Below are 13,621 nucleotides of genomic sequence, written 5' to 3' on the forward strand. Positions count from 1 at the left end.
CAGTGTAATAGCAGCAAACAGCTTTGGTGATTGGTTAAATGTCTTCACTTTACTGGGGCCATTAATCAATCTCAGCAGCTATTTATTGCTTAGCAGACTACCATGCAATAAAGACGAGCCTGAAATCAACTCCCACAGTAGCTTTGACAGGCAGAAATTAATATTTAATGTTGCATTACAAGCGGAGTTGAGATCGGGTCTCCTTTGCTGTGCAGCTGGTCAGCTATAACCAGTGCAGCCAGCCCTCACCTGCAGAGGCTCCTGACATACAGTGGTTTCAGCTATTGTGGGCAGTCTGATGTGGCACTGATTTGGGTGTCCTGTATTCCCTGAAACTGATGCCCACCCAAAGCATCAGCATAGAAACATATTGTATATCTAAGTTGTCTGAACGGTGATCATAATTTCTGCTATCACTGGAAACTCCATAAATCAGATTAATTTGGGGGGGTGGGAATATCCCACTATATCCATATCTGATCATAAGTCAATCTAGTTGTAACAACCAAGAACAAAGTCCTTTATTATGGTTTGAGTGCCTCTTCTCTATTCGGCTTCATTTTGCCACTATGATTCAAGATTTTAATAGTATTTGATTATATAGGTGTGGATGAAATTGAGGAAGCTCAGCAAAATGTTAGGGAAAAGAGAATAGGCCATTTTCCCTATCTTCCTTCTTTAAGTCCTTACCCCTTCCCCTCCTCAGCCTGTGAACAAATACAGACAGTTGATTTGGTTAGTTTACCCCAGTGTATGCTATTTCTAATCATACAAATAATGGTCAAGAGTCATTGAATACATATGTGTTAGGCATTGTTATTATCCTGATAATCATTTTATGATATCAGTGAGATTATTAGCCACATTTTACAGATGGAGAAACTGAAGTTCAGAGATGTTTGGTAACGTACTAAAGATCACACAATGAGCCAGGATTTGCTCAGAATTGAGTTTAGTTGAGCCTGGATTCTGAACTTCTGGACTCTCAAAGGGCATATCAAAGGATAGACGACCTAAATGCTTTATGTGAAATGATCTGCAGGTCTCATATAACTCTTCTTAACTTCACATTAGTAAACAGGTCAGAGTATTTATTACCTTAGAATGTCAGAGCTTATCTGCATGACTCAGTTCAAATATCAGTTGTGTGAAATCTTTAACATGAGACGATGATGAGTGGGACAGTCTCTTTGAGCATCAGTGGAAATATTTGCACTATCCATAGTGAATACTGAGGTGTGAAATTATAGTATTTATTCACTTACCGTAATTCCTTTGAAACATCACATCCCACAAGAAGTTGAAGATTTAAAAATTACTGATGAAATGTAAACTCCAGGTGTCCTCCTCCTCTCAGATTTTATTTGATGGTAACTACCTGGTACTTTGCATGGTGAGTCAGAGTTGAACCATTTAAATGCAATTTAATTGTAGATGAGTCTTCAGAATAGGCCCCAAATACTGTATCCCTTGTCATATAATCAAGCTGTTAAGACTCTAACTGTGGAAATATCAATATAGGAGAAAATGTTGAATATCAGTTTCAACCTAGACATAAATGACTAATGGAAAAAATGCTAAGTTTTGGGAGTGGCCTTTGAACATTTTCTACTCAGTCTACTCTATACCATATGTTCCTACAGAAATAAAGACATAAATATAGCCAAATGCCATTGCTTTAGGATTGCTATCCACCTGTTCCTATAGTGGGTACCAAGGACAGGGAAGCTATCTGTCTTCCCCGGATCCTGGGCCAAAAATATTCAGTGTTCTCCAGTATTCATGTTCACAGAATGTCTTCTCTTTGTGTTCTGAAGATGCCTGCCCTGTTTTATCAATTAGACTGTCAGTCTCTCCTTTTTTCTTTATTTTTCACATGGACCCGAATCAACCTTTCTTCAGCTATAGGTCATAACACATAAACTGCACACCCTGATGCACCAACACATCCAGTATTTGGTTGCTCTGGCTGAACTGATTCTCTTCTTTGATAAATCTGAAGATTTGTGACACCAAATGCTCTTACTTTACTGAGAGGCAGGAAGCAATCTTGGTGATTCCTACCAGGCTGCTGTGAGGATAGGGAAGCTTCAATAACTTAAAGTGATTTCCCCCTCTTCTTGTTTCAGGTTCAATGGATCCAAATGACTTCCTGAGGGAGGCTCAGATAATGAAGAACCTAAGACATCCAAAGCTTATCCAGCTTTATGCTGTTTGCACTTTAGAAGATCCAATTTATATTATTACAGAGTTGATGAGACATGGAAGTCTGCTAGAATATCTCCAAAGTAAGCTAAAGACTTAATAAAAGGAAAAAAAGAGCGTGATTTAGTTTAGCAAGTCCTATAAATGTCAATTTAGCAAGCTTTCTATAACCCACAGGATATTTACTATGTGTATATCAGTGAGAATGGATGTCTTCACGTTGAATTGCTCAACTATTCTTTAATAGGATATATGCTGTGTACTCAAAGAAAGGAAAATATTTATGTAGTGGGAGAACAAAGTGTTCACAATAGACACATCAAAGTACTTAAATGTAATGTGGAAAATTGAAGAATAGATGTTTTGCATGATGCTTTGTTTGCTATAATAATTAATTGAACATTATCAGTCACGGGCCAAGATTTTCTATGACTCAGAATTAGGGAATATAAAATATTTTCGGAGAAAGAGAGGGAGAAGTAGCCTCATTTTTTTCTTTGCCAGTGTTTGACTAAGTTGTAGTTGTTGGTGCTTAAAATACTTTCACTGTTAGGCAATATTATAATTTTTGTACTAAAAAGCAGAAATATGCTATTGCTTTATTTTTACATCTGCTTCCTATAGTCAGAGAAGACTTAAGGGCATTGTAAAACTTGGATGTTTATTAATGAAACATTTCATAAGCAACAATATAGTAAGCCTTAAAATGAAATGTTCAAAGTAGTTAATATCAAGACCTGAGAGACTACAGTTGACTCTTGAACAATGTGTGGTTATGGTGCTGACCCCCAACACAATTGAAAATCTGTGTATAACTTTTGACCCCCTCAAAGTTAATTATTACAATTGTCCCTCAGTAACCATAGGAGCTTGGTTTTAGGACCCCATGCAGACATCAGAATTCATGGATGCTTAAGTCCCCCACATAAAATGGCATAGGTCAGTGCATCCAGTCGGCCCTCTACATCTGTGGACTCCCAACTGCAGATTAAAAACAGTACAGGTATTTGCTGGGAAAAAAACACCAACAAAAACCCAGGGACCTGTGCACTTCAAACCCATGTTGTTCAAGGGTCGACTGTAATTCATACTTAAAAAGAGAATTTTCTATGCTTTTTGAAATGTCAGAGTGGGATTGATATAATGTTTAAGAGGTAAAGGGAGAAGAGAATAATACAATGACCATATCAGAAAGATACAAGTATTCTCTTATTTCAGGGTGATTTGTGAAGCTGGTAATATTAAATTGCAAAACTAGATTAGAAGGACCAAGAACATAAGGCCTGTTAAATGCTATTACAAGCAAAACATGCTAGCTTCCTTGCATAAATATATAAAATTTAACAGCATCAGAATATGTTGTGCACTATAGAAAGACTAACTTTAACCAATGAACCTTTGTCCTTATTCCTAGGGACAAATGGACAGGAGCCATTTTGGTTCATCGTTAACAAAAATGCTTTGTCAAGGTCACTTATAACATTCACAGTGTTAAATCTAACAGTCAGTTTCTAATCCTAAGACTAATTATCAGTACTTTATTTGATGGACACTATCTCCTTCTGGAAGCACTTCCTTCAGGACACTTCACTCAATGGCTTTTCCTCCTATGCTTCTTGCTAGTTCTTCTCAATTTATATGATCTCTCTCATGTCTTAGACCTCTCAAAACCTTAGAACTTTTCACAACTCTTTTGCCATATCCCTTGCTACTCTCAGCCAGTTGCATTATTTAGTAACATTTATGTATGAACAATTCCCCAATATATATCTCTCCATTACTTTAGAATCATATATCCAACTGCCTTCTTAACTTCTCTACCTAAATGCGATGTCAGTCTGAATAATGTAGGTATGATGAAGTAAGGAGCACCCTTCAAGTCCCACAGACTTAACAAGTGTTTATTCTGTCTATGATCCATATACAAAATAGATTGACTGGTGCCTCAGCTCTTTTGATCACCTTGCCAGGGCAGGGGATAGGACTAATCTCATTCTGCCTCTTAAAGTTTCTGACCCTGAGTGACAGAGGTAACTTTTCGTGTCCTCTTCATTTGCCCTAATCAAGTCAAATAGAGTAGCGGAGTATGATTCTCTAAAGTGTTTGAATGGATACAAAAATAAATGCATGTGAACAGCCCTATTACCTATGTCTATTAAACATTTTTAAACATGTCCCAAACTGATCTTCTTGTATTATTCCCAGTAATCTGCTACTCTTGTGGTTTTTTCTTTCTTTGACAATGTCAGCAATTGGGCCTAATATCTTGGACTCATTTCTACTTCTTCTCACATCTCATGTCTAACCAACCAGCAAATTCTATTGTCCTGCTTTCTAAATCTTTCCATAATATTCCTACTTCTCAATACTCCCACTCTGGTCCAAGCCGTCATCAACTCTCTCCTGGGTTCTGCAGTAGCTTCCTAACTGGACTCCCTCTTTTGGTTCTTGAACCCTTCATTCTCTTCTCAATATAGTAGCTGGAGAAATCCTGTTAAAATGTAAATCAGAACATACTCCTCCTCAGCTCAAAATTTTTAGTGACTCCTATTGGTTCTACTCTCTAACCCATAAAGTACTGAGTGACCTGGTTCTCCATTACCTCTCTGCCCACATCTCCCACAACTTGCCCTTTGTTCACTCTGTGTCAGCTACACTGCCCTTCTTTGCTAATCTTCCAATCTTCCAGATGTGCTTTCTTTCAGGTGCTCCTCACTTGCTGTACTTTTAGATCTGAAATTGTTTCCCATTACCTATCCCATTACCTACCCACATAGTCCACTTCCTTACTTCCTGAAAGATCTTCAGACATCCCCATTATTGTGAGTCCTTCACTGATCACCCTGTAAATTCTAAAATTTAATCTCCCTCTATTGACTCCTTTTATTCTTCTTTCCTGCCTTTTTTTTTTCCTTTTAGCTGTTAACTATACTGCATGGCATTTATGTAGCTTATTTTTAGTATCTTCTAAAGTACAACTCCATGGGAGCAGAGACTTTTCTTTGTTTTGGTGCTAGAACAGTGTCTGCATATAAATGGTGTGCACTAATTATGTACAGACTGCCTGAATGGATAAATTAATGGATAGATTATGTTGGGGCTATTCTGAACCTAATAAGATTGACGTGGGGTCAAGCTTGTTTTGAAGCTCTTAATATCAGCTTGAAAAGACCCACTTATTACCCCGCAGACTCCCTTGGCATTGGTAATTTCTATGGCTTTTTATGTGTTTTACTTGGGGCTAAGCATGAACTCTGTCATCATCTGGGTTGGGACATGAAGTCAAGTTTATCAAGGCTGCCATTCACCAGGGTAGTTAACAGCAAGGAGGAGTAGTGAAGATGTGCTTTATATAGACAATCCCTTCCCAATCAAGAGGACTTAAATTCAACAAGTGATCTTATAATGAATTTTCTACTCTTAAATAGCCTATAATGATAAATATTAAGATGAGAGACTCTTGAGTGAAGGAACATAATGGAAAATATTTTCCTGCTACAGATGTAAATTGTCATATGTCTGTGAAACTTTATATCAGTTTTGACATCTGGCCATTTTATTTGAAGTGTGTTCTGAGGTTGAGTTAGGCAGTTCCTAGGCCACTACACTTTTTCAGGATAGGAAATTTGTTGTTACTCAATTTCCTTCTCTATTGTGCCTGTCAGTGAAAACCTTTTTATGTCCACTGTAATAGGATTAGATGTTGTATTTGATAGTTGAAATAACATACGCATTTTTCTATAGAACCATCTTTATAATCCCTAAGCTTGGCTGAATATTTTTTGCAATAAATTTCTCCAAAATGGGAGAGACTTGTCAAAAGATTTCAGCATTGAGGATAATTGATGCAGGTAAATCTTACTGAAATTTTGAAGAGGATAAATATCTGCATTATTTCCTAGTTTAGTTTGGCTTGTTTTCTTTCCAATAAATACTTATAGATCTGACATATGTTAGGATATTTTCTTTAAAAAAATAAATCAAATCTTAGCACGTTGCTCATCATTTCATTGACAGTTCACTTAAGTATACCGAAGGAGACAGGGATGTTTTCACTGAGATATCCTTTAACTGAATACAACTATATAGCTTATTGCTGTTTGTGTGAATGGAAGTTTCTCTGGAGTTCCTGACTTTAGGGTTCTCAGGAGGTATGTCACCATGTCCTCAGCTCCCATCCAGCCCTCAACCCCTTATACTCCATCTCCAGTGAAACAGCTTTTCCTGCCACCAAAGTCACCAATGACTCCCCTAGTTATTGTATTAGCAAAGGATGTTAAAGTTGCTAGACTTACTTGTAGAATTTGACAATGGTGGTGACTCTTTTTCACACCCTAAATGTTGCTCTCTAGCAATTTGGTCCACTTTTAATGTTTAACTCCCACTCATAAACTGTGACTGTTAAATCGTTATCTCTAGCTGCCTGCTCTCCCCAGAACTCTAAACTGATATGCTTGTTTTCTTTTAGGCATTTCAATTTGGATAATCTACATGCACCTCTAGCTTAACAAATGCTAAACTCTTTAATTTTGATTAGGCAGCAGCAATGATAACAAGAATAGGTGGGGTTTACTGAGTTCTTTCTAGGTGCCAGGCACGGTTTTAAGAGCTTTACATGTACTAACTCATTTTAATTCTCATTTTAACAACAGTTATCGCTATGTAGATGAGAAGATGAGGCATAGGAGTGTGAAGCAGCTTACCCATGGGCAGGAAAGAAATGTGAGGCAGAGCCCTGATCCAAATTCTGGCACTCTGGCTTCACACCAGTCTTTTTAACCCCTGCACTATAGTTGCCTCTCAAGTCAGAAGTTGTGCCTAAGACGCTGGACCATGAATCCCACACATTTTTCACAATATTTGGCTTATTCAGTCAGGGATAATGATGGTTTAGATTTACATGACAGTTTGTAAATTATTCAGAAAGCTGAACACATCTACTAAGAGTGTGGCAGCTAAATACTATCTAGGGATGGCTGGTCCCATTTCACAAAGTCATCACAAAATAACACTAACCTCTCTATTAGTGATCAAACGGACCCTACTACTATTTAGTAGTACAGACCTTGAGCAGTAGGAGAAACTAGGTCTATTAAAGGGATGCCCAATGACATGCTTAAAAAGGGAAATTAAAAAATTTATCAAACGGAATGGAGCGCAAGTGTAATGTACACATTTTATAACTACCGGTAGACCCTTCATTTCTGTTAGTGAGCTAGTTCTTGAGTACAGTGTGACAGAAGAATGAGAGCTTTTCATCAGCCTAGCCATTCAAATTAGCATCGTTTTACAGGTTCAAAGACTAAAACAAACTATGCAATGTTTAAAAGACATCCTGATGTGACCAAGTAACAATTTCCATGAAGAGATGAGACAGTGATGTGAGGTATAGAAAATGGCAAACCTGGACTCTTTCAGTTATTTATAGCTGCTTGGATCATGTGACACTATTGTTTCTTTCTCTGTATAACACTCATTCAGGGAAGAGCAGACTGCAGCCTTGGATTGTGTTTGGATTCTGAAAATTATTGCCTTATTTACCCATTACAGGAAATAAAAACTTGTATGTGGTTATATATATTTTTTGCTCAACAGATCAGTGCTATGGTACTTAATCCCATGGAAAGCTCATTTCATCAAGATTCTCAGAATTCACTTCAATAGTTTAAATGTTTCCCAAAGTAAATCTTTTCTCTTATTGCCTAGATGATGCTGGATCAAAAATCAATCTGACTCAACAGGTCGACATGGCAGCACAAGTTGCCTCTGGAATGGCCTATCTGGAGTCCCAGAACTACATCCATAGAGACCTGGCTGCCAGAAATGTCCTTGTGGGTGAACATAATATCTATAAAGTGGCAGATTTTGGACTTGCAAGAGTTTTTAAGGTGAATTTGCTTTAATTTTTTGTAATGGGTCAAAATCCTAACAGACCAGTAGACTAATAGATATACTGTTATTCTCTTTTAAAAAAATCCTCACCTGAGGATTGAGGATATTTTTTCCATTGATTTTTAGAGAGAGTGGAAGGGAGGTGGTGGGGCGGGGAGAGAGAGAGAGAAACATTGATTGGTTTGTTCCTGACCATGCTGAACCTGGGTCAGGGATTGAACCTGCAACCGAGGACTGGAACTCGACCCTTCAGTCTGTGGGCCGATGCTCTCCAGGGGTCCTCAAACTTTTTAAACAGGGGGCCAGTTCACTGTTCCTCAGACCATTGGAGGGCCGGACTCTAGTTTAAAAAAAAACTATGAACAAATTCCTATGCACACTGTGGGCCTGGGACGAGTCAGCTGCTAAGCAGGACAGGCAGCGGCACCTGGTGGACCAGATAAATGTCCTCGGCGGGCCGCATGTGGCCCACGGGCCGTAGTTTGAGGACCCTTGCAACCACTGAGCAATCAGCCAGGGATGTTATTCTTTAAGACAATGTTTCTCCAAGTTTCTCTGTGGTCCATAGAACACTTTAATAGCCCAGGGCCTCACAGACAAACTACCTCCTGTTTCTAATTCTTCACCAAGGAGGAAAAAATAGAGGAAATAATGATTACCCAGATGGGAGAGTATATAATTAAGTTTGTAGTTGAATTAATGATCTATTTTTCAGTACCAGTAGCCTTTGTTTGTCTGCCTCTATTTCCCTTATTAAGAGCAGCACACTTGGTACAGTTACCTGACCCACTTTTGCTCACTTTATGCCAGAGTAATATTCATGCTGCCAGCAATCATGGGATATTTAATTCCTGGTCCAAAAGACATTGATATAGACTATATACTATTAGGAGTTTTTCTTCTTCTTTTATAATGTTTTTTATTGATTTCAGAGAGGAAGGGAGAGGGAGAGAGAGATAGAAACATCAATGATGAGAGAGAATAATTGATGTGCTGCCTCCTGCATGCCCCACACTGGGGATCGAGCCTGCAATCTGGGCATGTGACTCAACGGGGAATCGAAAAATGACCTACTGGTTCATAGGTTGATGCTCAACCATTGAATTATGCTAGCCAGGCTAGGTGTTTTTCTCTAAATTTAATATTTGATTTCTAAATTGTACCCTAAAATTATGGGTGTAGGGCATGAAACATAATAAATAAATGATTCTCTTTTGATCTTCATGAATTCATCATTTCTTTTTGTAAATTAATTAGAACCCCAGTGAGTTGATATATTAATTTAATTCATTTGGATTCTACTTTTCAGTGTTAGAATGTGGTTACATGGTAATTATAAAAGTCTTTAATGCCAGCAGTAAATAATAAACAGACAGCCTTTGCTTTAATTTTTAAAAAAGAATTTGCTAGAGACAAGATGTAAAGCTAGTATTATCACACACAAATTCTCCCATATGCAGTAGAATGCTTTCAGTGCTATTTTTAGCACACAGTAGGCTTTCAAGTAATTTTTTATTAATAACTGCTCACAGATTTTTTTTAAACTTGTATCTCAGCTTTGGAATTTGCTACTATGCTCATTTTGAATCTTTTCCCTCTAAATTTTAATGTGAAGCAGGTTATAGATGAATGAGGCTGGCAAAAATATTTATACATCACTTTAACTTAGCTTGATTTCTTAATGCATTAACAGGTAGGTAATGAAGACATTTATGAAGCTAAACATGAAATAAAGCTGCCAGTGAAGTGGACTGCACCTGAAGCCATTCGTGCTAATAAGTTCAGCATTAAGTCCGATGTGTGGTCATTTGGAATCCTTCTTTTTGAAATCATTACTTATGGCCAAGTACCTTATAGTGGTGAGTAATTAATTCTGAAGTAGGCCTTTCTGCTGCAGGTCACTTAGTTGCAACTTTAACAGCTACACCCAGACTTAGAGGGCAGAGTGGTGAGGATTACCACATCACCTGTCTTTGGGAGCATAAGAGGTAAAATCTGATTTGCATTTATGAGGTGGTTTATTGCCTCCTTCTCCTTTGCTCTTGAATTGCAGTCTTATAGACATTACTTGCCACAGGAATTAGTTTAACCTCTGCAGCCTGGGAAGGGGATGGTAGACCTCATATCTTTGCCGCCAAGGAAATCAATTTGCTTTGTAATCTAGACAGTATAAGTGTCCATGAATTTAATAATCTTATCTTTAACTTTTTTTGTTGTTGTTGCTGTTGATTTTATTCTATATTTTTTAGGAATGGCAGGTGCTCAGGTAATCCAGATGTTGGTTCAAAACTATCGACTCCCTCAACCATCTAACTGTCCACTGCAATTCTACAACATCATGTTGGAGTGCTGGAATGCAGAGCCTAAGGAACGACCAACATTTGAGGAACTGTATTGGAAACTTGAGGACTATTTTGAAACAGACTCTTCATATTCAGATGCAAATAGCATTGTAAGATGAACAGTAAAGAAGAGAATCAAATAATGAAGTAGAAGTGAAGTTCAATAATCAGTCCAGAAATACAACCTTATTAACCAGCTGCAAAATGAGTTTATCTTGACATGCTCAAGTGAAAAGGTCAATTCGGCCATGTATTATAAAAAAAAATTACTTTCACATTTTTTTGATTGGACAACACTACAGGACAGTCTAAGATGGCCTATCATTTTCTCACTGCCTGAAAAAAATCAAACACACTAAACAAAATTATTCTTCTTTTTAAAAGATACTTACATTTCTGTTGTTTGAAATGTTGATCAACAGGATCAACAAATGATAGTCAATTTTTACTCAGTGACTGTAGTAGCATTTTCCTGTTTACTGATTAAAGTGGTTATTCATTATTCGTCAGATTGCTGAATCCCATCAGACTGTTATTATGAAGGAATTTGATTGCTTTGCTGCACAGCAGGACCTATGCTTTGAGATTTTTTTTCTCTTTTTAAATATCCTGCAACTACAATGATGGTAAAGCCATGTTAAATGACTTGATTGTACTTGGAGTAATTGCCCATATTTTTTCCTGTGCATAAAAAATGAAGCAGCTGTTGAGAAAAAGAATTAAAATTTCTCTCATTTTGTAGAAGGAAATGATGGAATTTTCTATACCTCAATATGTGTCATCTGAGAATCATCTACATTAGTTTTAATCTCTTAATGTTAAGAATCAGATTGCAAAGCTGATGAGTTATTATCTGTGGAAATATGCAAGAAACATCTAATAGCCTGAATTTCTGAGAAGTAGGTATCAAAATAGTTTAGGAAAACAAGAGGAGAGCGGTAGAATTGCCATGGCCTACAATTTCTGAAGAATTAAAAAAAAACAACAACAACTTACCTTTGGCCTATAGACCAGAGTTTAAAATTGACTGCAAAACAGGTCAAGCTCTGTTTCAGATCTTGGTGCTAGGAATAATGTCAGACCTTGGTTATGAAACTATATTTTTTGTCTGGTAAGACAAGGGGTTTTTTAATCATCTTATATTTGCATTAACTTTGGTAAGAATATTACTATCTTCTTAAGCAATGGGTGTATCAAATTTTGTGCCTCATTAGGTGGTTTGGGACAGTTCTCAAAGGGAGTTGCAAAATCAAATGCATATTCAAAGATTTTCTGATGTAAAGATATATGAACAAAACAATCCAGGAGAAAACAGAAGTATATTCTGTCATTTTTTTTTTTAAAGGGGAAGAAGGTCATATCAAACAGTTATAGAAACCCCAATTCAAAGTGGATTACACAATCAGTAAACTTGTAAATTTTCTAACTGGAACACAGGAGGTAGGGATGACTCTAGGAAGAAAGCCATTAGCTGCAGTTCAATGATCTTAACTAAAATCCAAGTCCTTTCCCACTCTTCCCTCTGCCACCAGCATTGTCCGAATTCTCACGGTCACTGGTGGCTGCCAGTAGCAGCTGAAGCTCCCTGTTCTCTTCTCATTTAGTAGGAGAAAATGGGGAACTGCTATCTCTGCATTTTCATCTTGCATAAGAATCATTCTTTTTCTGTCCAGACAAATTGGGGTCATATGCCCAGCCCTGGACCAATAATAGGCGTAATGTGAATGTTAAGTGCCAGTTGGCTTTGAATACGTTTTTTAACTGAAGTTGGAAATGTGGTCATTTTCCTGGAGACAATTTGGGATGTTAGCTTATCTGAATAAAATTAGAAAGTATTAGATGCTGGATATCATTAATTAAAGAGAAAATTCCCTGAGAATTTTATATAGCTGTCCTATATATATATATATATATATAGTAAGTAGGTGTGTGTACATTCGCTCAAATTTTTCTGAAACTAAAGTGGGTCATGTGGAGCTAACAATTATAGATCCACTTTATGCTCTTATGAACAGAAAATATTTGTAAAATAAGGTAACCACTGATATTTTTAATAAGTTGACTATGTATAGGACAAGTTCAATTATTCAAAGTCATCCTGTCTAATTGTGAAAAATCAAATACTATATAACTTATCTTTATGTAGCAGCTAATAATAAGAATACTTTTTAGTAAGATCTGATTTTTTAAATGTATAAAGATGATCCTTTCTTGTTTTAATACCATCTGAAACCCATTTAACTTTCTATGTTTGATTCTTGGAGATGTTTATGTTCATGCCTCTGTCCAAACAATCTATTATTCTTGTTTTTACCTGATTGATTGTGGAGAAAAATAGTGGATTCCATTATGAGAAGCAGTAATAGATTCTTTTAAAAGATTTTTTAAAAAAAACTGACATAAATTTTTTTTTTTGTATAGAATAAAAGGATCAGGAAAAGATAAGTTGAATTTTCCTACAATGAAGCCAGCTCTTGTTAAATTTACCACCCATAAATTGTAGCAAAGCACTTTCTATGTAATGTTTTATTTATGTGATTCAGTTACTTGGAGGTGGTGGTGAGGGATGTGAGTACATAATTTCAATATGGTATTTCAAACATCTTTTGACAAAAACCTAAAAATTTTTGTAATAGGAAAAATCCCAAATTCCATTAAGCCTCTTTTAAGAAGGTTAGGAAGGAAATAGATTTACCTTACCTAAGGTCAAAAGAGGCTCAGAGTGGATTCCTAATAGTTGTGGAACCTGAATATTGTGTCATTAAAAAACAAAGGTAAAGTCAAAGTGACCAGCAATCTCCAAACTGGGTTGAAGAATGGGGATACTTGAAGGACACCAAAGAACACACCATGGAGGAAATATCGGGCTTGGCCCATTCACAATGTCTACCTACAACATGTGTCTGCATGGTGATCGCATGGTCTGACTGAGCCATAAGGGACCCATACTCTTTTGATTCTCTGATGGCCCATTGGAAAGATGCCATTCTATCATCCAGCTGGAGCTTCTTGGAAGAAGCAGGGCCCAGATGGTGATCCATGGCTTTGCCAAGCATATGCTCTACCTGTAGTAATGTTTTTCTATGGTCTAGCTGAACATATGGTTTCTAGACCTGACAGCCTGGTAGTAACTTTTCAGGATTTTTTGAAAAGGTATATTATGTGAACCAGAGTGGTGTTAA

At 37.0% G+C, this 13,621-nt stretch overlaps 1 protein-coding gene across 1 annotated transcript in view; it reads left to right on the forward strand.

Annotated features, from left to right (window-relative positions):
* Positions 1-11,405, forward strand: part of FRK (fyn related Src family tyrosine kinase) — a gene marked incomplete at its 5' end in the record, with an annotated part of 88,649 nt that extends 77,244 nt beyond the window's left edge. Inside the window, 4 exons of the mRNA XM_080663800.1 lie at positions 2,130-2,288; positions 7,912-8,093; positions 9,791-9,956; positions 10,347-11,405. Of these exons, the coding sequence (XP_080519926.1) occupies positions 2,130-2,288; positions 7,912-8,093; positions 9,791-9,956; positions 10,347-10,558 (719 nt within the window). The 3' untranslated portion in view covers positions 10,559-11,405. The remainder of the gene's footprint in view (positions 1-2,129; positions 2,289-7,911; positions 8,094-9,790; positions 9,957-10,346) is intronic.
* Positions 11,406-13,621: the final 2,216 nt, after the last annotated feature.

The sequence above is a fragment of the Plecotus auritus genome, assembly GCF_963455305.1.
Source record: "Plecotus auritus genome assembly, chromosome: 4".
NCBI lineage: Eukaryota > Metazoa > Chordata > Mammalia > Chiroptera > Vespertilionidae > Plecotus > Plecotus auritus.